Here is a 21,769-nt window from a genome sequence, read left to right as displayed (position 1 = left end):
CTCTTATTTTGAAATAATGTTAGACTTATAGAAAAATTGTAGATAGTGTACAGAGTTCCTATATGACCTTCCCCAACTTCCCCTGATATTTACATCTTCCCCTAATACTTACATCTAGGAAATTAACATTGGAGTAATACTACCAACTAAACTACAGACTTTCTTAATTTTTTTTTTTACCAGTTTTTCCATGAATGCCCTTTTCCTGTTCCAGCACACAGATATGGAGTCTCCTTAGTCACCCAATCTGACAGTTATTTGATTTTTCTTGTCTTTTAAGACTTTGATACTTTTTTTTCCCATTTCAGCTTTCTAGGAATATTTTTTAGAATGTCGTTCAGCTTGGCTTTGTGTGATTTCTTATGATTAGAGTTGGGTTATGGACTTGAGGGAGGGATACACAGATGAAGAGCCACTCTTAATGGAGGGTGTCGGTTTATATGAAAACAACGTGCATCATCGCTTGGAACGTTGAGTTCTGTCACTCGGTTAAAGTGGTATCTGTTGGGTTTCTTCACAGTAAAGTTACTTTTTTTTTCCTTTTGCAATTATTTTGTAATTATTTTGTAATATTGAGGAAAGAATACACAAAACTTTGTGAATCTCCAGTTTCTCCACAAACTTCACTCATTGATTGTGACACTCTTCAGTGACTGATCTGCCACAATTCTCACTGTGGTGTTTGCTTAATGGTGATTTTGTGTTATTTTATATATATATATATATATATATATATATATATATATATACTTATTTATTCACTGGAATTACTTTATAAGGTCCTTTCTTACCTGCCTCTAGATAGACTTAATGTGTCCAGATAGACTTAATGTGTCATTATTTTCCACGGGTTATAATTCAATAATATCATAGTTTATCTTGTTGCTCAAATTGTACTGGTATGAACCATAGGCTTGCTCCTGTGCCCTTTCAACTTGGCACCCTTTTTCAAAAACTTCCTTGTATGTTGGCATCACAAGGTATTCCATACTCATTTTGAATTTTTCCTTCCCCAGCTCTGAAATCAATTATTTCTCTAAGAAACATTGCTTTCATGGAGAAGAATATTTAGAAACCAACAACTGTGCGTTGGTGTGCTCACAACTACAGGGCTTTAGTGCTTCAAGGTATTGTCAGCAAAGGCAGGAAATATATGAATGCACACTAACCCATGTATACTCACTTATCTCTATTCATTTCTGAATCTATCCATCTGAATCTATGTTAATAATGACTTCATATGACACTCTGATTCCAGTGCAACCCCTTGTGTTCATTCTAGCCTTCTCCCTTTATTCACAACTTCTTTCTACTGTAGGCAATGAGAATCCAGGCTCTCATTATCTATGATAGATTTACTTATTTGTTTTACCTCACTATACATACACAGTTTCAGAATTGCTAATCTTTACCCGTATAAGAAATGAATATACTAAACAAGAACAGTTTCCATGTGTACTTTTCTTTGTGTTTAGGTTTAGAATCCTGTCAAAAAAATAGTTTCCCAGAATTACTAAGGTTAGTTCTCTTCTTCTCCACTCTAGTCAGTATGGTGATATTATTAATTCGTAAGGCAATTCAATTCATTTGTTACAGCTTGCACTCCATTTTAGACCCTCCCAGGTCCTGGATAGTCTTAGCATGCTTTGAGTATGTGAAACACCACTGAGGTTGCTAGATACAGCTCCCTCCTCACCCTGCTACCTCATTTTCATCCCTACTTCTTTCTAACACTTTCCCACCCATCCCCCAGTCTCTTTAATTTCTGGTTTATTTTTCCTGAAATTCTATAGCACGATGAGAAGACTTTTTTTTTTTGTGTGTGTGTGTGTACCCTTCTTTCTTTATATTTATATTTTATTATACCCCCTTTTTTCTTGCTGAAGGGTAGCATACTATCAATACACATTTGTGCTTGCCTCCTTTCATTTAAAATTATACCCTTAAAATTACTTCATATTAGTTTATAGAGATTTCCCTCATTTCTTTCTTTCTTTTTCTTTCTTTTTTTTTTTTTTTTTTTTGACAGCTACATAGCAACACCCTCACATTAGCTACTCTATTTTTAGTCTTCCATCAAAGACGGGATTCCTTTCAGTTCCCAGCAGTGTCGAACTCCTCCTCCTCACCCGCACTGTGATAGCACGGTTCACATGAGCTTGGTGAGAAGACACAAAGGGCTCGTCCACAACCCACAGCCAAGTTCTGTTGGACAACCAGATGACTCCTTCAAGGGTGGGGTCATTGTTGCAGTTCCTTACAAAATAATCATGAGATTTTATAGTGTTCAATCATAATTCTATTAACTCATCTGAGATGGTTCAGGGGAAAGGTGATTCTAGGTGTTCTACCAGGAACATTCAAATAGGTGGTAAGCATATTTCTATTTAGAGAATCACTGTTTACAGTAATCTGTGAGCATCCATCTTTTCTTCCCTTATTACTATATGTATATTTTAAAGAAGGGAGCAACTAACTTCATGTGACTTACTTAAAACAATCACAATTTTTCAGTATCTTTTGTTTTCTACACAGAGGAGAAAATGATCCATTTCATGGTAAGTATGAGGAGCATGGAAGGTATGGTAAAAGCAATTTTGACCAACAATTCCCCCAACTCTGGGTTTAAACAAAGGAATGATCTGGTTTGGTTTAAAGGTATACCCTGATTGCAGCATAGACAACAGGCTAGAGAAGGCAGAAGAGGTGACAGGAAGCTGACTTAGCAAACCAAGTATCGGGGTATAAGTGGGGCCCGAACTAGGGTAGTGGCAGAGAAGACGGAAGAGGAGGGGGAAGCTGAAAGCTCTCTGAGGGGCAAATCAGGCCATCCTGAGAATGATGAAATGGGGGACAGGGAGATGGTGAGGGACGTCTGCCACATGTCTCAATTTCCTCATACCTCAAGATCCTGAAGCTCTGGAGAAGTCTTAGCCCAAACACTTAGTAAATATTCACAAAAATAATTTATATAATTCTTTAAGTGCTATGATTTTTGGACCTTCCCAAAACAGTTGCCTCAATAAAACCTGACTAATGTAGACAAACAACCGGTTGCTAACTTGTGTTTATAGAAAAGGGGTTTGGCAGAGCAGTCAGAAATAAAAAAAACATTCTGTATTCTAGTCTCAGAAACAGAAATTATTAAATTAACTATGACCTAAAATGAAAGTTTAAAAACACATTAGCATACAACCAGATAGTTAGTATTTCAGAGATAACTTTGTTGGTAATGCTTTAAGACAGGATGACTGTGTGAAAATCTCATTCCCTAGAAACCTGACGTCTGACATAAAAAATGCTCTTGAGGAAGTACTGTCAACAAAATATCACCAATGAATTAATTGTATATGCCTTCTCTCTCTACCTGATTTCTTTAAAAGGAACAACACTGGATATAAGATAGCAAAGACGATCAAATAAAAATAACTCCAATTTAAAAGCCCAAGGCATAAATCTGAAAAACTTTTTTTATAATTGGGAAAACAAATGGTATGTCTACATCCATGGGACTTCCAATACAAAATTCTCCTAATATGATTCTTACTTCGAAAGATAAAAAAACCTATGTAAATTGGGTAAAATTATTAGAGACTTTCTTCTTCATGGCTTAAACAAACACCCATGAAGAGTTTCCTAAACAAGTTAAATGATATGCTAAGGTAAAATGTGCCGTTCTTTCTTAGACTCTATTTGATCACTGTTCATACTTACAACATATCCTCTTTTGATAGAGTACAATTGCTTTAGACAGATCCAAACAGGTTCTTTGAATTGAGTGAAACAACTGTAATAAAAAACACACACACAAACAAATGCTGAATAAAAGAGCAGTGAAATAAAATATAATTACATTGAACAAAACCATAGTGGTATGATTTGCCCACTAAAAACAAGATCACGTGTCTAAGTGTGTTTGGTGTTTATATAGAGTATTATATAGAGACCACGACCAACACCATTAAATATGTTCCTGTTTTCCTTTACTTATTGGAATTCATCATCTCTGTGATCTAAATTAAGATCTACAGCAGCAATTATTTCCTCCAGACTATTGAAGGCCTAATTAGAGGACTTGGTAAACCAGAGACCCAATATTCATTCATAACCTAATTTATTCCCTTCACCATTTGCTGTCTTTTTTTTTTAAAAAAAGGAAGATCTGTCCAGTAAACATCATATTTAAAAGATGACATCAACTTATTTTATGATCTTAATGTATTTTATGGCATGCTTGAAAAACTGGATAAAGCAAACAAAAATCAATCATGTGAGTGTTCTGTCTGTTTGGAAGGCATCTGGTAAAATGATGTTTAACTAGGAGCAAACATCACTACTTATTTTCCTAATGATTTCATAAACTATACAGTGATACAAAGTAATGCATGGCAGGTAGGACTGAACTGATGAGCATCTAACCAGATTTTAATTCAGGGGGTCTCAGTGTTTGCTTCAAAAACCAAGATAGCTCAAGGAAAGATAGAAGAGATAGTATGGTTTCAATCTTAAATGTTCCCCCAGAGACCAATATGCTAACAGCTTGGTCTTCAGCCTATGGTGCTATTGGGAAGTGGTGGGTCCTGGAAGTGGTAGGATCTTTAGGGGGTGGGACCAAATAGAAGGAAGTTAGGTCATTGGGGGCATGCCCTTGAGAGAGATATTGGTACTGCAGCCTCTTCTTCTCTGTCTTTGCTTCCTGGCTGTCATGAGGGACATATTTCCTCTGCTACACCACAGGCCCAAAAGCAATGGGGCCAAGTGACCATGGAGTGAACCCTCTATAACTGTGAACCAAAATAAAAATTATCCTCTTTTTTTAACTTGATTTATCTCAGGTATTTGTCACAGTGACAGAAAGCTGACTAACATAACATCACACTTTGTTTACCTGTGTCCACAGGCTCAAGGAATCAGGGCTGGTATCAATCAGAAAACCTGGCAAACATGTTGCCTTTGTGGAGTTACTCAGTGAGGCAGGGCAAGGTTTTCTTTCTTCCTCTATCCCTACTTAACTGGCCACATTGTAGAAATTATGTCCTGGTATTGCAAAGCACTTCAATATTTGAGTGAAAACAGATGATCTGCTTCATTATAAATTTGACCAAATTATCTAATAAAAATGGATGTATGCACATATACATGAAAGATTAAAACCATTCCTAGGAATGCTTAATATAATAAAACTTGGTCATTAAGAAAATAAATATATGAGTTTACTAAATTGCATCCTTAACTGTTTATAAATATGAAAAAAAATTCTTTACCATAAAATAAAATAGAAAATTGGCAGTCTGAATCTGTCCTTTAGCAAATGTTTGATATCAGTAGTTTGTGCCACAAACAACCAGAATAGAAGCAAGTTGATTCTTTTTGTCATTCTTGAATATAAGAGCTAAGGTCTGTTTTTACTGTTCATTATTTAAAAATAGAAGTTAAATGCAATAAAATGCACAGCTCTGTAGTGTTCAGTTCTATGAGTTTTGATTATTATATACCTTCATGTAACCATACCCAAAGCAAGATAAGAAACATTTCCCCCATTCATACTGTCCACTCTACCCTGGCAACCATTAAAAGACTTCTATCACCACAGATTAGTTCTTTTATGCCCTTGTGCTAAGAAGCTATTTTTGAGAAAATTATTTTAATAACAAGCAATGTGGACAAATACTAAACTTAGCACAACATTTCTAGATTAACTTCTCAATGAATTTTAATAGTATCTGACCATTATATTAAAACTTGGCACACAAGTTTTCTGAGTCAAGAAAATAAAAGGTCTTGGTTCATGAGCAAGACTTCTATGTGAAACTCAGTATAAAAACAATGTCATAATGATTTGCATATCATTTTATGTTTTATTGTTGGAATTAATTCTCTCTATAACCATCAACATCAGCATTAACACTTCTGCAGAGATCTCTATCATAGGTAAAATTATTAGTCACAGCTAAGTACTTTGGAGGTCACATGGTTAGGACAACAGTTATTTGGAATAAAGTACAGTTGAATTGTTAAAAAGTGTTATGGCAAAAGTCAACATATAAATATGATGTTAAATATAGTAGTAATTAACATATTACTTTTTGAACGATGGGCTTGTATTTACTAGGTTGTTAAAAAGGAAAAAGCTATGAGCTATGGAAAGCATAGACAACATAATTTAAACTGCATTTATAATATAAAAATCAGAATATATGTTTCCTGCTTCTACTTTTTTTATCTTTCCAATGCAGGACTATTCTTTAGAAAATCCTTGTCAAACCCAGCTTTTATGTCAGAATTTCCACTTACAGAAGGAGAAATAGGGCTGATAATAATTGCATCAATATGTACAGGTATTCATTTAGCACCTGTTGAATGTGTACTGTGAGACTGGCTGGAGACAGTGGTAGGCTGCCACGGAATTTGACCTCTTGCTGGAGGGAAGGCAGGCAAACAAACCAACACCTGAGATAATTCATGAGAGATGAGTATTCTGAGCAAAATAAAGTAAGGCCATGTGTGAGACACAGAGTGGGTGGAGTGCATGAGGAACATGGGTGGATCTCAGTGACTTTGCAAGCATATTCAGGTTCAGGTGACCTTTAGGCAGATACCTGAACTATGAGGAGGAACCAGTCAAGGGAAGGTCTGGGGAAAGAGAATCCAGGCTGACCACAGGAAATATTTTGATACATGTGAACTGGCTTGGTTGTACCCTGAGAATAAGAAAAGGCCATTATGGCTGGAGGGTGGTGTGGGCAATGTAAATATCGTGGGGGTTGGCGAGGCAGAGCCAGGTGTGTCAGGAGTTTCATTAGGTACCAGAGATAATGTACAGAAAGCATTCTCAATAGTCCTGGGACATAATGAGCACTAAGTAAATATAAGCTATCACTCTAGTTATTACCTAATTTAATCCTCATAATAACTGTAAATAAATATTCTTACCTCCATTTTGAGCACTAAGGAAACAAGGATAAGAGAAATTAGATCGTTCTCCCAAGGTCACAAAAGCTAGCGGTTGCAACAGCAGCCAGATCCATTGGATAGGGTATTTGCAGTCTCAAAGTCAGCCCATCTCTCACTGGGCAACCTAAACATTAGAAAGTTCTGCCTGGGTCTGGGTCTATCCTCAGGTAAATGGAAACCCTCTTCTACAGAACAGACCTTCCTATGTAATCAACAACTAATATGTCTCCCTTTAACCTTCTCTGTTCCAGGATAACTACGGTTTCCACCACCCCAGCCACCCTTCTAGGAAATCTTGAGCTCTTTTTTTAGTCCCATTAATAATGTTAAATTCATTAACTTTAGCTTGCACATTAAACATAGAGATCCTGTTGAATCCTTAATCAGACCATGTATTGTATTACTTCTCTTGATGACCTGTCACTCACAAAAGTGTTAAGCTTTCAAAGTTTTAATCTAAACTATCAGCAGAAACATCTAGCAAGACAGAGTTAGTGGGCTTTCTACTAGTTATATTAATACTCTTGATTAACCAGGTATGAATTCAGTTTTCTATCTTATTAACTACTCTAAGTATCTGCTTAATTCATTCTAGAATTTTCCAGGGTTTAATACTAAGTTCTACTTCCTGGGTTATTTTACCAGTGTAAAATTATATTTTTAAAAATGTAAACATCTGCCTATCCTTTAGTTTTCTGATTCTTCCTCAATTCTGATTCCTCAGCTATCACTAGCAACAACTCTTTGTAATAATTTTGTCAACAAACATTTACTGGGAATTTACCACATGCCATGCATTCCAACTGAGAGCTTGAAAAACAAATTAAGACATGCTGGTGGCTACAGAATTTGTTGATTTTAACAAAATGTACTGGGCATAGTTATCTGATTCTAGATCTTCCTCATTTTCAAATATAAAGCACACCGAAGCCTACCCAGGTGAGTTGACTCTTTCAAGGTGCTTTGCTGGGGCTATCAGCTGTAAAGAGCTCACCTCTAGCTTGGCATCCAGGTCTGCATCAGAGGCAACAACATGTTCATCTTCCTTCTTCCCCGTGGCTTTAATAAAGGCCTGCTTTGTTTCCCAGTACTTCTGTTGCATCTTATTGACAACTGACTTGTCTTGAGTATATCGATCCTGTAAGTCCCAGGAATAACTGCTAAAAACATTTAAAGAGCTATTTTATTCATGATTTTCATAAAGATTAAGATAGTATAATATGAAAAGTTTATCTACATATGATGTTCTAATATACATTGACATTTACATTTAGAAGCATGTAAGTACTTTCTTATATAGATATGACACCAAGAACATTAAATCAATTCTTTCAAACCTACTCTAAAATCTCATAAGTTAGAGTAAGGAAATGTGGAATCATTTGTAGGAAATCAAGAAACTACATCTTCAGGAGAATTTAGATATCAATAGGTGGGCACACTCCTTTCAGAGATGGAGAAAGTAAGGCCAAGAAGGTGGGGTGAGTGGCTCCAGGCATCACGGGGAGTCAGGGATGAAGGGAGATACCAGCATGCTCTCTCCGTCCCACTGTACAGAGTGAAGTGATGGCAAAGCAGAAAGACGATGAAAAATAACACACTTAACATCTGTTAAAGAAGAATCTAAAATAATCAAACTCAGAACCAGGGAGTAGAGTGGTGGTTGGGGCTGAGGAAAAGAAATGATAAATTGCTAATCAACATGCATAAAGCTTTCAGTTATGCAAGATGAGTAAGTTCTACAGATCTGCTGTGCAATACAGTGCCTACAATTAACAATACTGTATTGTACACTTTGAAATTTACTAAGAGGTAGATCTTATATTAGTTGTTCTTACCACCAATAAAATAAACTAATGGGACTGGGCATATAGCTCAGTGGTAGAGTGCCTGCCTTGCATGCAAGAGGCCCTGGGTTGCATCCCCTGTACCAAAAAAATAAAAATAAATTAAATAAAAATTTAAAATCTGTTACTGATTTCTGATGTTACAAATTTTAAATTCTTCAAATAATTGCTTAGAATACAGATAGAAAGTCATTGTTCAGGAAGGTCATAAAACAAATCAAAAAGAATGTAAAGACCAATCCCAAAAAACCAAAGGCTGAATGTTTTCCCTGATAAGTGGATGGTGATATATAATGGGGGAGGCAGGGTGGTAGGTGAGAGAAGAATGGAGTAACTTTAGATTACATAGAGGGAAATGGGGGGGGGGATATGAAAGATAGAGGAATGAGACAGACATCATTACCCTATGTACATGTATGATTACATGAATGATGTGAATCTACATTGTGTACAACCATAGAAATGAAATGATGGACCCCATTTGTGTACAATGAATCAAAATGCAGTCTGTAAAAAATAAAAATAAAAAAATTAAAAGAATGGAAAGAAAAAAATAAGAAATAAAACTTGGAATGAAATAGGATTCTATGAAAGTGACAAGAGTACCCCAGATACTGATGCAAAGTTTCCTGTTGGTCTGCATCCTTGTCCCTGCTCTGTCTGTCTTCCTCCTAAGTCTACAGTTCCTGTTTCAAACTGCCACACAGGGTCCTGAACAACTGCCCTTTGCAGATATGTAACTTCTTCCAACCCAGCTCTAGATATGCCAGCCTATGTCCTGTGAGCTGCTTCATATTATTAGATCAAAATACCAGAATCTCAAAACACAATGAATTATACTCTTTTCCCCTTAACATTTCACTAAATCTACAATTTTTAATTCACATGTCAGAATTTCAAATGATTTCCTTAACAACAGTTATCATTGGTGAGAGAAGTGGGTTTATGGGAGACTTTCATGGTCTGCCTTATCTCCTTCTGTGTTACTTAAATGTTTTAATATAAGCTCATAAATAAGATAAAATATGTGTACCATTTATGTAAAAGATAACATCTCTATATAATATGCACACTAAAATATTGGAAGGATTGACCCCAAAGACTGCTTATTTCAGGGGAATGGGAGTCTCAAGAATAAGGCCTAGGGGCTGGGGATGTAGATTAACTGGTAGAATGCTTGCCTGGCATGCACAAGGCCCTGGGTTCAATCCCCAGCACCACACACACACACACACACACACACACACACACACACACAGGCATAGGATGTATTTAATTTTGTTCTCTCTCTCTCTCTCTCTCTCTCTGGCAAGTCATCATTTAACACCACCAAAATTCTATTTTCAAACAAAATATGGAGGGATCTTTAGAGATGTAGTAGACACCCCCAGCCCCTACCACTCAAAAAATGAAGAATCTCAGGTTTCAAAAGTTTAAGAATCTTGCTCTAATTACACAGAATTAAAATCTAGATGTTCGCTTCCACAGTTGAGTGTTCATGTAGATGTGCTCTGCAGCCCTTGCATTTCAACAGTAAGCTCTGCAGCACAGTAAGCAGGAGAATGTGGGAAAAGGCCTACTTCTTGGGGCTTTCTAGTCTGTCTTAGGTGAGTAACTATTTGCCCAAGACTCCTGCCAGGATAAGGCACTACGAGAGTCATGAAATGGAAGCAGCCCATGGTCATGAGGCAAGATGAAACAGAGAAAAGAAGTTTGACAATTCTTAGATGACTGTCAAATAGGGATACTTAATTACTTTTTAAAAATCATTACATTTGGGGCTGGGATTGTGGCTCAGTGGTAGAGCACTTGCCTAGCATGTGTGAGGCACTGGGTTTGATTTCAGCACCACATACAAATAAATAAAGATTCATCAACAACTAATAAAAATATTTTAAAAAATCATTACATTTTAAGACATGCACGAAGTTCTTTAAAGTTTGACATTGATATTATCAAGGACTTGGGCCTGATTTCTTCTCTAATGAGAAAGAGGGGATTAAAAAGTGTATTCCTTATGTTAATTGTACATTTAAAAAATGAAATGGAATTTGTTCTCATGACACAAATTAAAGAAGGTACAACTTGACAAAGATCTGCTTGCTTGGTGGGTCACAAGTTCAAACAGTTCAGAAGCATGCAGGGCGTGAAGGACTCTGAAACTTACCAGAAGTTTAACATGCTATTTCCACATAACAAGTTATTCCTATATAAATGACAGAGCTAGCTTGGTTACCACATGTTTTATTCAGCATCGTGTACTTCAACCATGACTGGCTTCTGAATGTTCAATAAGGTTGGAGTTAGTAAGTCTGAGTAGTGTGTGATACAGAACCATACCTTATTTTCATAGATATAATACATAAAATTCCTATTCCTCCAAATGTGGAAGTTATAAATAAGATAGTGATAAAAGTACATCAACTCATTAAGTTGGAAAAAATGGTGGAAGACAAGTCATCCCGAGATTCTCAAGAGAAAAGTTATACATAAGTGAATTTCTTAGACAATATACATTATATAAGATTTGATGGCATTTACTACTTGGTTTCCAGTAAAGATGGCTATACTTAACACTGGAGAGGTTATTTACTGCTAATGTGTCTCAATTTTTGCATTCAATAGACATTTACTGAGCATGAGAACTAGTGATTTCTACTTTATTAGCCTATCCTGATTTAGATAAGACAAAGGCTACTTACCATTTGTGTCCTGACATGTTTTCTTCTTCTTTTTCTACTGTTGATGATGCGGGGAGAAGGGGCAGGGAAAAAGCATGAGAGGATACGTTATATTAAACCTGAAATAAAACAAATGTGTTTAACAGTTACACATTGTGTTACAATTAAACATTATGTGACACATCAAATTTTCAACCCACGCCATTTCTGGTTGTATTTTAGGGTCAAACACTATTCCACAGTAATACATTAGTGTGGAAAACAGTTCAGCTAGGTAACACTGGGAGAAATATCCCAAATGGAGCTTAAGAAGTGAACAGGTAACATGATACTACATATTGTCAACATATATCAATATTATATATAATGAGCTTGTAATAAAACCACTATGGTTTTATTTATTTTTTAAGTTTATTTTAACTGACATATAAAAATGTAAAATTGTACATATTAATGTGGTAACATGTAATGTTTCCATATAAAGAATTTCTTAGGACTGAAGAACAATAAATTCCAGATAGTGGGTGGGGATGTGATTTTGGTTTCAACTTGTTCAAGACAGATGGTGAATTTATTGCATCTGTACACCTCTTTATAAGTTCAAAATACTTTATACCCCAAATTTTAAAGAAATGACCCAGCCCATTGCAAAAGCAAAACAATTTAAAAAAATTAAAAACCTCCAAACCAAAAGACTTGATAGGTCAGAATCAGATACCAACAAGAGTGTGATGGAGTGAACTATGTGGTATTTAACAACCCAACAATGCATTTTCATTTCATTAGAAAGGAGACACTTCCAGCCTTTGCCCTCACTCTACCTGCTCCCCTCATGGAAGCTAGCCAGCCCAGGGGCAGAGCCAATCAGCCCAGCAACAACGTGAGCACACACCTGCTTAGTAGGTACTGGAAAGAATGGAGAGCTCAAGGCCCAAAGGAGTGACCTCAGGCTGCCACAGTGAATGCTCAGCATGTGAGCACTTCTGGATGTTCCACAAAATCAGCCCAATCATTCTCTGTCTCAGACAGGGTCCAGGAAACCAGTACCCCTAAAATGATTATAGAGATTTCCTAGGTTTTAAAAAGTGATTTAGGGAATTAAATTAAGGTGTGGAATTTAAACTTCAGGAAGGGGAGGTTAAGGGGACGTGGGGAAGGAGTGTTCAGGTGCCTCTGCAAAGACTCATCCCATAATCAATCTCTCTTCCTCATGCAGGACACTCAGATATTTGGACCGGTTGCTCTGGGAATGACATTCAGGATGAGTGTGCTTTACCTACACCTACACTCAGTGTGGTTGTGGAAGGGACCACAGACTTCCAGTCCTCTTTCACCATACAGCTTCACTGCTAGTACACATTTACTTAAGCTCAAGAATTTCAACAAAATTTCTCACAGAAAGAAGTTGTTCAAAACAAATGAAATTACCATACTCTTTTCCTAACTTTCATCTTACTGTGGACTGTATGGATAATTGGCTCTTTTTGATTAATGTTTTTATTGTGATAAAAACATAAATTTTCTCTCTCAGTTCTTAAGTGTACAAACTTAAGACCTTCAGATGTGTCCTGGAGAGCTTACCTCACTTGGCCATCCATGCTGCTTGCTCTAGTGACAAATAAGTTTTTTTTGTGTGTATGTTTGTATGTTTGTTTTGGGTACTAGGAGATTGAACCCAAGGACACTACAGCCCTATCCCATTTTTAATTTTAAAATTTTGAAGACAGCCTCTCACCAAGTTGCAAAGGTTGACCTCAAACTTGGGATCCTCCTGCCTCAGCCTCCCATCACTGGGATTACAGGCCTGTGTCACTGCACCCTGCTCAGTATTGTTAATGAACATTACTGTACAGTGGATCTCTAGAACTTATTCATCTTGCATGACTAAAACTTTATACCCACCTAATAGCAACTCCTCCTTATCCTTCCCCAGTCCCTGGCAACCACCCTTCTACTTTCCAATTCTGTAAATTGACTAATTTGGATACCACATATAAATGGAATCATGAGGTATTTGTGCCTTTGTAATTGGTTTCTTTCACTTTGCATAACCTTCTTAAAGTTTATCCATGTCATAGCATGTGACTGGATTTGTCCTTTCTTAAAGCTGGATAATATTCATTGCATGCAACACATGCCATCAGTGAACATTTAGGTTGCTCCCACATTTAGCTGTTATGCATGATTGCATAATGAGGATGGATGTTTTGTACCTCTTTGAAATCCTTCTTTTGTATATAAAACCAGAAGTGGGATTGTGAGATCATATGGTGGTTCTATTTTCAAGTTTTTGAGGGACCTCCATACTGTTTTCCACAGTGGCTACACCATTTTACAAATACCACCAATAGCACAGGAAGATTCTAATATCTCCACATCCTTGTCAATGTTTATTTTCATCATGTATAAAGTTAATCCAAATGGGCATCAGTCATGTGATAGCTCATCATAGTTTTGATTTGTTTCCCTGATGATTAGTATTCATGTTTGTTGCCAATTTGTTCATTTTCTTGGAGAAATACCTTTTCAAATCCTTGGCCCATTTTAAAATTGGATTATGTTTTTCTGTTATTGAGTTGAAGAGGTTCTCTATGCATTCCAGATTTTAATCCCTTATTCAATATACAGTTTGCAAATATTTTCTCCCATTCTGTAGATCGCCTTTGATTTTGGCTCTGTTGATTGATTCATTATGATTATTATAATACAATCGAAATTCTGTGTGTCAATAACAAAAATTACTGAGAAAACTGCCCATTCTACCTAGATTTCCAGGTTAAACCCAGATCATGATGGCATGTAGTAGTTTTTGCTGAGATACCATTTCCAAGTCATTGGAATCTTCAAGTGTTACCATGCATATTTCTGGTCCCCTTCCCTTCCCTACTGAACTACAATCACTGGGAATGGGTCTGGGGATCCAAGTTTATAAGAAAAAATTGCAAATGATTTTTAAGCACATGAAGTTCTAAGAACCATAGCTAAATGACACCCAGGAAATGTCCCTTCTTTCTTAAATAAACTACTGAATTATTTGTCACTAAAGCAAGGAGCATGGATGGTCAAGTGAGGTAAGCTCTCCAGGACACATCTGAAGGTCTCAGGAGAAGCCAATTCTCACATCTCTTTTTATACATGTCCCAACTCTGCACCAGAGACATTCAGTAAACATCTTAAGATATCCAGACACAATCCAACTCATCTGACTCTATCACATTTCAAACCTGCACTGTCAAAGTCCACTCTTTTAAAAATCTTCATAATCCTCAAATACTCATTTCAGTCCAACAGTTTGGCTTATCACTCACTGAGCATCCAATAAATCTAGAGCAGACACTGTCTCTGGTCTCAAGGAACTTGTAATCTAGCTCAGCTATGTTCAACAGGAAAAAACCACTATCAGCTGTATATGTAATTTTAAGTGATCTCAAAGCTGTGTTCAAAAAAGAATAAGAAACAGTGAAATAAATTTTAATATTTTAATTCAGTATACCTAAAACATTTCAACATACAATCAATATAAAAATACTAATAATAATATATTTGCATTTGTATGTTTGTACCAAATCTGAAATATAGTCATATTTTATACTCAGAGTGAATCTCAATTCAGACCTGGCACATTAAATATTCAGTAGCTACATAGAGCTAGTGTATTAGTCAGCTTTTCATCACTGTGACCAAAAGACCCAACAAGAACAACTTAGGGGAGGAAAAGTTTACTTTGGCTCAGTTTCTGAGCTTTAGTTCATGGTCAGCTGACTTCATAGCACTGGGCAGAGGTGAGGCAGAAGAACATTATAGTGGAAGGGTGTGGTAGAAGAAATTTGCTCAGTTTGACAACCAGGAAGCAGAAAGTTCCATTCACCAGGGACAAAATACAAACCTCAAAGTCATACCCAGAGTGACCTACTTCCTCCAATCGTACCCTACCTGCCTACAGTTACCACCCAGTTAATCCAGTCGAGTGGATTAATATATCAGTTAGGTTACCCTTCTCATAGTCTAGTCATTTCACCCTAAACATTCTTGCAATGTCTCTCACATAGCTTTTAGGAGATACCTTATTTCAAAAATATAAGTTAGTGACCACAGTAGTAGTGAAACTTTAGTAGAAAAAAACAAATGCATAAACATAATTTCCAGAATAAGGAGACGCTTGGACATTTGGAAGCAAAATATGACAAGACTGCCATGAATCTCTAAGTTTGTAAATTTTGCTGTAAAAATATCATTTCCCTATAAAATGAAGTAAAGCCTAAGATTAACACTTCAATTCACAATTCTACAAAGGAATCTTCCTATTCTGCCATAAGGCACTCACAAAACAAGCCCCAAATGAACGGTGTCATGTCTCAAGCTTCCTGGTGGCACAGAGAAGAATTCCTGAAGCTCTGCTACAGTCATCTTATCTTGGCAGTCAAGCAAAGGAGAGCAAGGATCATTGCTTATGGACTGTGAGCGCCATGATGAAAGGCCAAAGCAAGCTGGGTGCAGTGCAACACACCTGTAATCCCAATGACTCAAGAGGCTGAGGCAGGAGGAGCTCCAGTTCAAGGCCAATCTCAGCGACTTATTGAGGTCCTATACAACTCAATGAGACCCTGTCTCCAAGTGAGACCCTGTCTCCAATCAAAAAATAAAAAGGGCTGTGGATGTAGCTCAGTGGTTAATGGATACCTGGGTTCAATCCCCAGTACCAAAAAAGGAAAAAAAAAGAATGAAGGTTGAAGCACCAGGACTGACCCACCAGCAGTACTGTTCCCTGTGAATGTCTGTGTTTCACTCATCATTTGTCTCCTCAAGGAAGACAAAGTGGTTGTACCAATAATTCCTGCAGGAGTCAAGGTCCTGGAGCTAATAAATCAATAGGAAGTGAGATATGCTATTTTAATATAACCCTGGGAGGGTGGGAACACATCAGTGAGGAGCAGGCTGTGAGTCTGTGACAGCAGTAAAGGGGAAGGATGTCTTTCTGCTCAGGGATGGTACCTGCTACTTATGTGACACCAGAATGACCAACCTAATGCCCTTAGACTTTCCAGGCTGCATCTTAATCAGGTTGCAATGTGACCACCTCATGATCCAAGGTCAGGCTTTAAAACCATAGCTGTTCTCAGGCCACACCCATCCAGCTGAGAGATCTTGCCCTGTAGGGATAACTGAGAGTATAAGGAAGAGGGACACTGTGTTCAGATTTTGTACTGGGGTAATGTGAAATAACAGTGCACCTCTCTTTCTAAATACTTTTTGTGCTGAGTCCTCAATTTTAGTCCCCTATGTTGATGAACAAAAGACAACAATAACTGCCTCACTTGTCTCTATTTCCTGGTGCCACTTAAAAACCATTTTGGATGGACTGAAAGACATAAGTGAAAGATTTTCCCTATCACCCTAAATAAAGTACAGACTGCTAATGCAAGTCAAACTAGAGAAGTGTAGTCTCTCTTTGGTTGCCTTAAACCTGACACTGAACTCTTTCCTTGGAAATATAAGGAAGCATCTTCATTCCATATGGACCGGCTTCAGCTGCAATGAACATTTGTGTGACCTCAAACCCTTTCCTATTAGCTTCCTCAAGGCAGTGGAGTTAGCTGATGGCACCTCTGATTACTCTGGAACTGTGCAAAGAATCCAAAAATCTTAAGCCAACCCTCACTCAGAGAAAAGGTAAGATGTCATCATTCCACCATATTGGTACTGTCAACCCACAAAAATATTTGCATAGATAACTGGTGGCCTCTTGAATCACATTTTCCTGTGCAACATTTCTTGTCTAAAATTAACCACCTTTTCAACTTCAGTAGTAGACATTTCTCTTCCATTCAGCAAGTAGTTTTTCTGTTAGTTGAAATATTAGTTAGCCCTGAATCCAGAATCCCCTTTCCCTGCATCTGTACTGAGCATGTGGTAGAGTTTCTTGAATTACACACCTGAACAAATGCCAAATTTGTAATTTTCCTTTCTACTTTATTCAAAATTCCTCTTTTTCCAGATAAAAACCCATGCAACCTTGCAGCTCTCCAGTTCTGATGTGCATATTGGCATTTAGCTTTCTTTGGGAAATGAACAATTCCAACCCCCTCCCCACAAGAAGTGTACTTTCCAGGAGAACAGAACAGTCTTGTAGTGAGGTGGGTACAAAGTGGTACATTAGAACCAACCCACAGTGAAATCACTCCTTCCCAAACACCAGCATTACAGTGCCATATGACATTGAATCTAAGGTGCAAATCTGTTCGCAGTTCAACATTCCTGAAACTGGATGTGTTTTAAGCCTGTATTTGGCAGATATTTCTCTTTCTTCATGGAATATAGGATGGTAAGACCTCATAAGCGATGATTCCTTATATTTGATGAAATGCAGAATAATTCTTTAAAATTAAATCTCAGTAAAATTGCACATCACTACATAACATAGGCTTTTCCAGTTATATGGCTGTTTCCATATAGCTGGAAAAGCGAAGCTGTGGTCAGGGAATCCGCAGTGCTGCTTGTGGCCGAGAATGAGTGTCCACAACAAAGGAAGGTGCCTGGGGTTCCAGGGACATTGGGATTGGGGGCAGAGTTGACTTTCTACATGGGCTCTGGACTATCTCTAAGAATTGGTGGGTTGGTGGTCAGGCAAAGGGTGGGAGTCTGTGTGGAGTAAGCAGAGAGAAAGAAAAGAGCAAATTCTTCCACAGTTGAGCTGCACGGTGGTGTGTGTGACCAAGCAAAAGCATTAGGGGAAACACAGTCGCCAGTTACAGAAGGCACTTCAGAAGGAATGGAAGTCATAATTTAGAGCCTAAAGTGGGGTGAGAAATAATATAATGAAGCCCCTTCCTTCTGAAGGAGGAAACCTAAGATCCAGAGAGGGCCAGCCAGCCTGGGAGTAAAAGCCAGGACTTCAAGGTTGGCTCCTATGTAGCCTCACAAATAGAAGAAATACAGGTTTATCAGAGTTTCTAGGTGACAAGGTAAAAACCAACAGAATGTCTACACATTTCTTTTTTTGCTATGCTTTCATGAGCTTTTCTTAGATCCTAATCACTTTCTCTTCTGTCAATAAGGATTTCTATAATTTTTTATGAGGAGATATAAGTGTGTTTTGAGTATAAACATTACAATGGCTTCAGAAGAAACAGTGAAAAAACTGGAACAATTTCTCCAGGCCATAATTAATTGTGTTCACTATTGATTTAAAATCTTGATTCATCAGTTGGTGTCCTCATGTGGTTGAAAAGAGACCTTCAGGGAAGGTAGGAAGTTGAATTAGCCCTTCATCTTTTTGAAAGTTAAACATTGAAATGAATTGATTCTGATCAATTTTTAGGGGTGTTTTTCCTATCTCTCAGATGTCACACAGCTTTTCCTTCATATTTTGATAAGGTTATGATTACGTGAGCATTCCAATATATGCTATTTCTGGTTTTGTGTCTCCTGAAAATGACTTTTTGACATTTCATAAATTCACAAGTAAATGTGAAGGAGGATCATGCCTTAATTTTCTGAGTCAGCAAATCTTAGAAGAGGAAACCAGAATTCTGACCTTATTCAAGGCAGCTGAAAGATGGAAGAGTTTTTATTTAAACCCTACAGATGCAAGTCACAGCTAAAATTTGCATTTTCTGTTAATAAACTGGGTCTTAGAATATTTTCAAAAGATCATTTTATTTACATTTCCAAGGGACTCAGGTGTTATATAAAAGCAGTAATGAAGCTTAATGATTCCCTGAAACTATTAAAATCTATTCCTAAAGTAAATATTTTTAATGTCTCCTAGTATGTTCTCTAATCAAAGCTGGTACTTCTATGACCATGCCACAAATGTGTGCCTTCTCTGAGTCCCTTTACCTATCTGGCTTTACTTCGCTCATCTGTAAAGTAGCAGACTAAGCCAGCTGACATCTAGGATGTCCTCACTAAATAAAACTATGCAACTAGTTTTAATTACTTTCAGAGACATTTATATCTGAGCAAAAGCTTAGAGATAAGGAACACATCATCTTCTCTTTAAAAAATGAGAATTGGAGCCTGATGTGGTGACTCACATCTGTAATCCCAGTGACTTGGGAGGTTGAGGCAGGAAGATCACAAGTTCAAAGCCAGCCTTGGCAACTTATCAAGGCCCTAACTGACTTAGTGAGAACCTGTCTCAAAATGAAAAATAAAAAGGTTTGGGATGTGGCTCAGTGGTTAAATGCCCCTGGTACCAGAAAAAATGAATAACAAAAACAAAAACAAAGGATGAGGAAAATGGGGTTCTAAAAATGGAGGCAGCTTGTCTGGTGCAAGGTCAAGTTCATTAGGAGAAATGCTGGGAATGAAACGCTAATGAGCCAATTATGAACCTCCTCATCCTGTCATCTATTCCAAAAGATGTTTCTCAAAGTAAAATATCAAATATAACAGAAAATAGGGGGGAGGGGAAGCCAAGCTATTCTTTAAAATGCTATCATCTTCGACATTAATATTACTTTAAAATACCATATCCTTAGTAAACAAACTAAAAACAATAAACCACACACTCAAACTATTCACAAAGGGTGTGGTCTAAGTCTTATGCAACTCTCTTGCTTAAAACTCTGCTTTCAAAGGATGATTCTATATGTGCTACAACAAAACTGTTGCAGCAATCACAGAGGATGGCATTTGCACAGTAAATCTGAAGGAAATCTACAAAAGCTAATCACATAAAATGGATTAGTAGAGTAGAAACAATAAAAGAACAAATAGGTTGCCTTTGCTAAAGAAAAGGGTATTTGTTAAAAAGGAAGAAACCTGAAATTTGCTGTATAAAATGTATTTACCTTTGACTTTAGTTAGGTTGGTTGATGTACTTTGCAAATGCCAATTCAAATTTAGTACACAGATTTTAATCTGCATTTACTATGACCTTTTCTATAAATGCTTAACCTCAAAAGGTGAAGAATAAAGGAATACCCTAGTCAGACAAAGGTCTCAATCCACTTCCGGAAGGATATACTATTCCTCTCAACTGTCAGCACAGACATTGTTAAAAGATAGAACTAAATGTTATCCTTAAATTACATTCCAATTGGAATCCAATTATAAAACTTGGAAAGCTCTTATGTTATTTTAAAAAATGACACCAAGTCTAAAATTTTTTAATGTAAGTATAATCTGAGAGAAGTGAATTTTACCCTGTAAGTCTATGCTATCCAATATAGCAGCCGCTAGTCATATGTGACTGGTGAGCACTTGAAATACAGCGAGTCTGAATTTAGACGTGCTCAATATGTAAAACTCAGTGGATTTCAAAGACAATAACCAAAACAAAACATTTCATTAATAAATCTATATTTTATATTTATTTGTATTTATATAAATTATTTGTATCTCATTGATATATTTATATTTAAATTTTATATAACTACATTTATGTTACATTTAATGTAAATGTAACATATACAAGTATATATACATTATGCATATTACACATTATCTTTCCTTTTGTATTTTATGTTGAAATAATATTTTGGATATATTAGGCTAAAAACAATATATTATCAAATTAATTTCACCTTTTACTTTCTTTTTTTTTTTTTTTTTTTTTTTTTGGTACTGGGAATTGACCCCACAGGTGCTTAACCACTGAGACACATTTCCAGTCCTTTTTTTTTTTTTTTTTTTTGGTATTTTATTTAGGGACAGGATCTCCCAGAGTTGCTTAGAGCCTCACTAAGTTGCTGAGGCTGACTTTGAACTTGTGATCCTCCTGCCTCAGCCTCTTGGGCCACTGAGATTACAGGCATGTACTGGGCTCACCTGTTCCTTTTTTTGTGCTTGAACTAAAAATATTTTATTACAACTAGAATGTTTTAAATCTTATGTGTGTGTCTGTGTGTGTCTGCCATTATATTTTTGTTGGACAGCCTTGGTAAAAGGCATTTGGCAAATCAGCAAAGAGCTAAAAATTAATTCTACAACTTGGGTCACAGAGATATTCTGTACTAGATAAAAGTACCTGGAATCAGTTTTCTGCCAGTACCTGATTATTATTCTGCCAGAAATGTCACTAAAAACATAAAATTATATGTGTGTGTGTGTGTGTGTGCAAATTCTTTAAAAATAACCTATTAAATAGTTGCACTTCGTATTTTCATAATAAGTTATTCCAAAAAGGTAGAAATCTTTGTGCAAAATGTATTGTTTTTTCTTCACATCAGATCCATGTGAATGATAATTGAAGTGTATGGATTACTACAAGACTATCAGAAATCATGAATATAAAATATATACACATATTTGTAGATGAAGTACATATACTTCACACAGAAA

At 36.7% G+C, this 21,769-nt stretch overlaps 1 protein-coding gene across 11 annotated transcripts in view; it reads right to left on the bottom strand.

The window, feature by feature from the left end:
• Positions 1-21,769, bottom strand: part of Ica1 (islet cell autoantigen 1) — a 143,766-nt gene that overhangs the window by 112,812 nt on the left and 9,185 nt on the right. For 5 of the 11 annotated variants that reach the window (XM_047560626.1, XM_047560631.1, XM_047560634.1 and 2 more), the window contains exons 2-4: positions 11,504-11,601; positions 7,949-8,114; positions 3,715-3,787 (exon numbers count right to left, since the gene is read on the bottom strand). In XM_047560626.1, the coding sequence (XP_047416582.1) occupies positions 3,715-3,787; positions 7,949-8,114; positions 11,504-11,520 (256 nt within the window). In that variant the 5' untranslated portion in view covers positions 11,521-11,601. The remainder of the gene's footprint in view (positions 1-3,714; positions 3,788-7,948; positions 8,115-11,503; positions 11,602-21,769) is intronic. The other 6 variants (XM_047560629.1, XM_047560635.1, XM_047560628.1 and 3 more) reach the window with 3 other exon arrangements.

The sequence above is a fragment of the Sciurus carolinensis genome, chromosome 8 (assembly GCF_902686445.1).
Source record: "Sciurus carolinensis chromosome 8, mSciCar1.2, whole genome shotgun sequence".
Taxonomy (NCBI): domain Eukaryota; kingdom Metazoa; phylum Chordata; class Mammalia; order Rodentia; family Sciuridae; genus Sciurus; species Sciurus carolinensis.
Note: the sequence above shows the minus strand (reverse complement) of the source record. Positions and strands in the feature narration are given on the sequence as shown.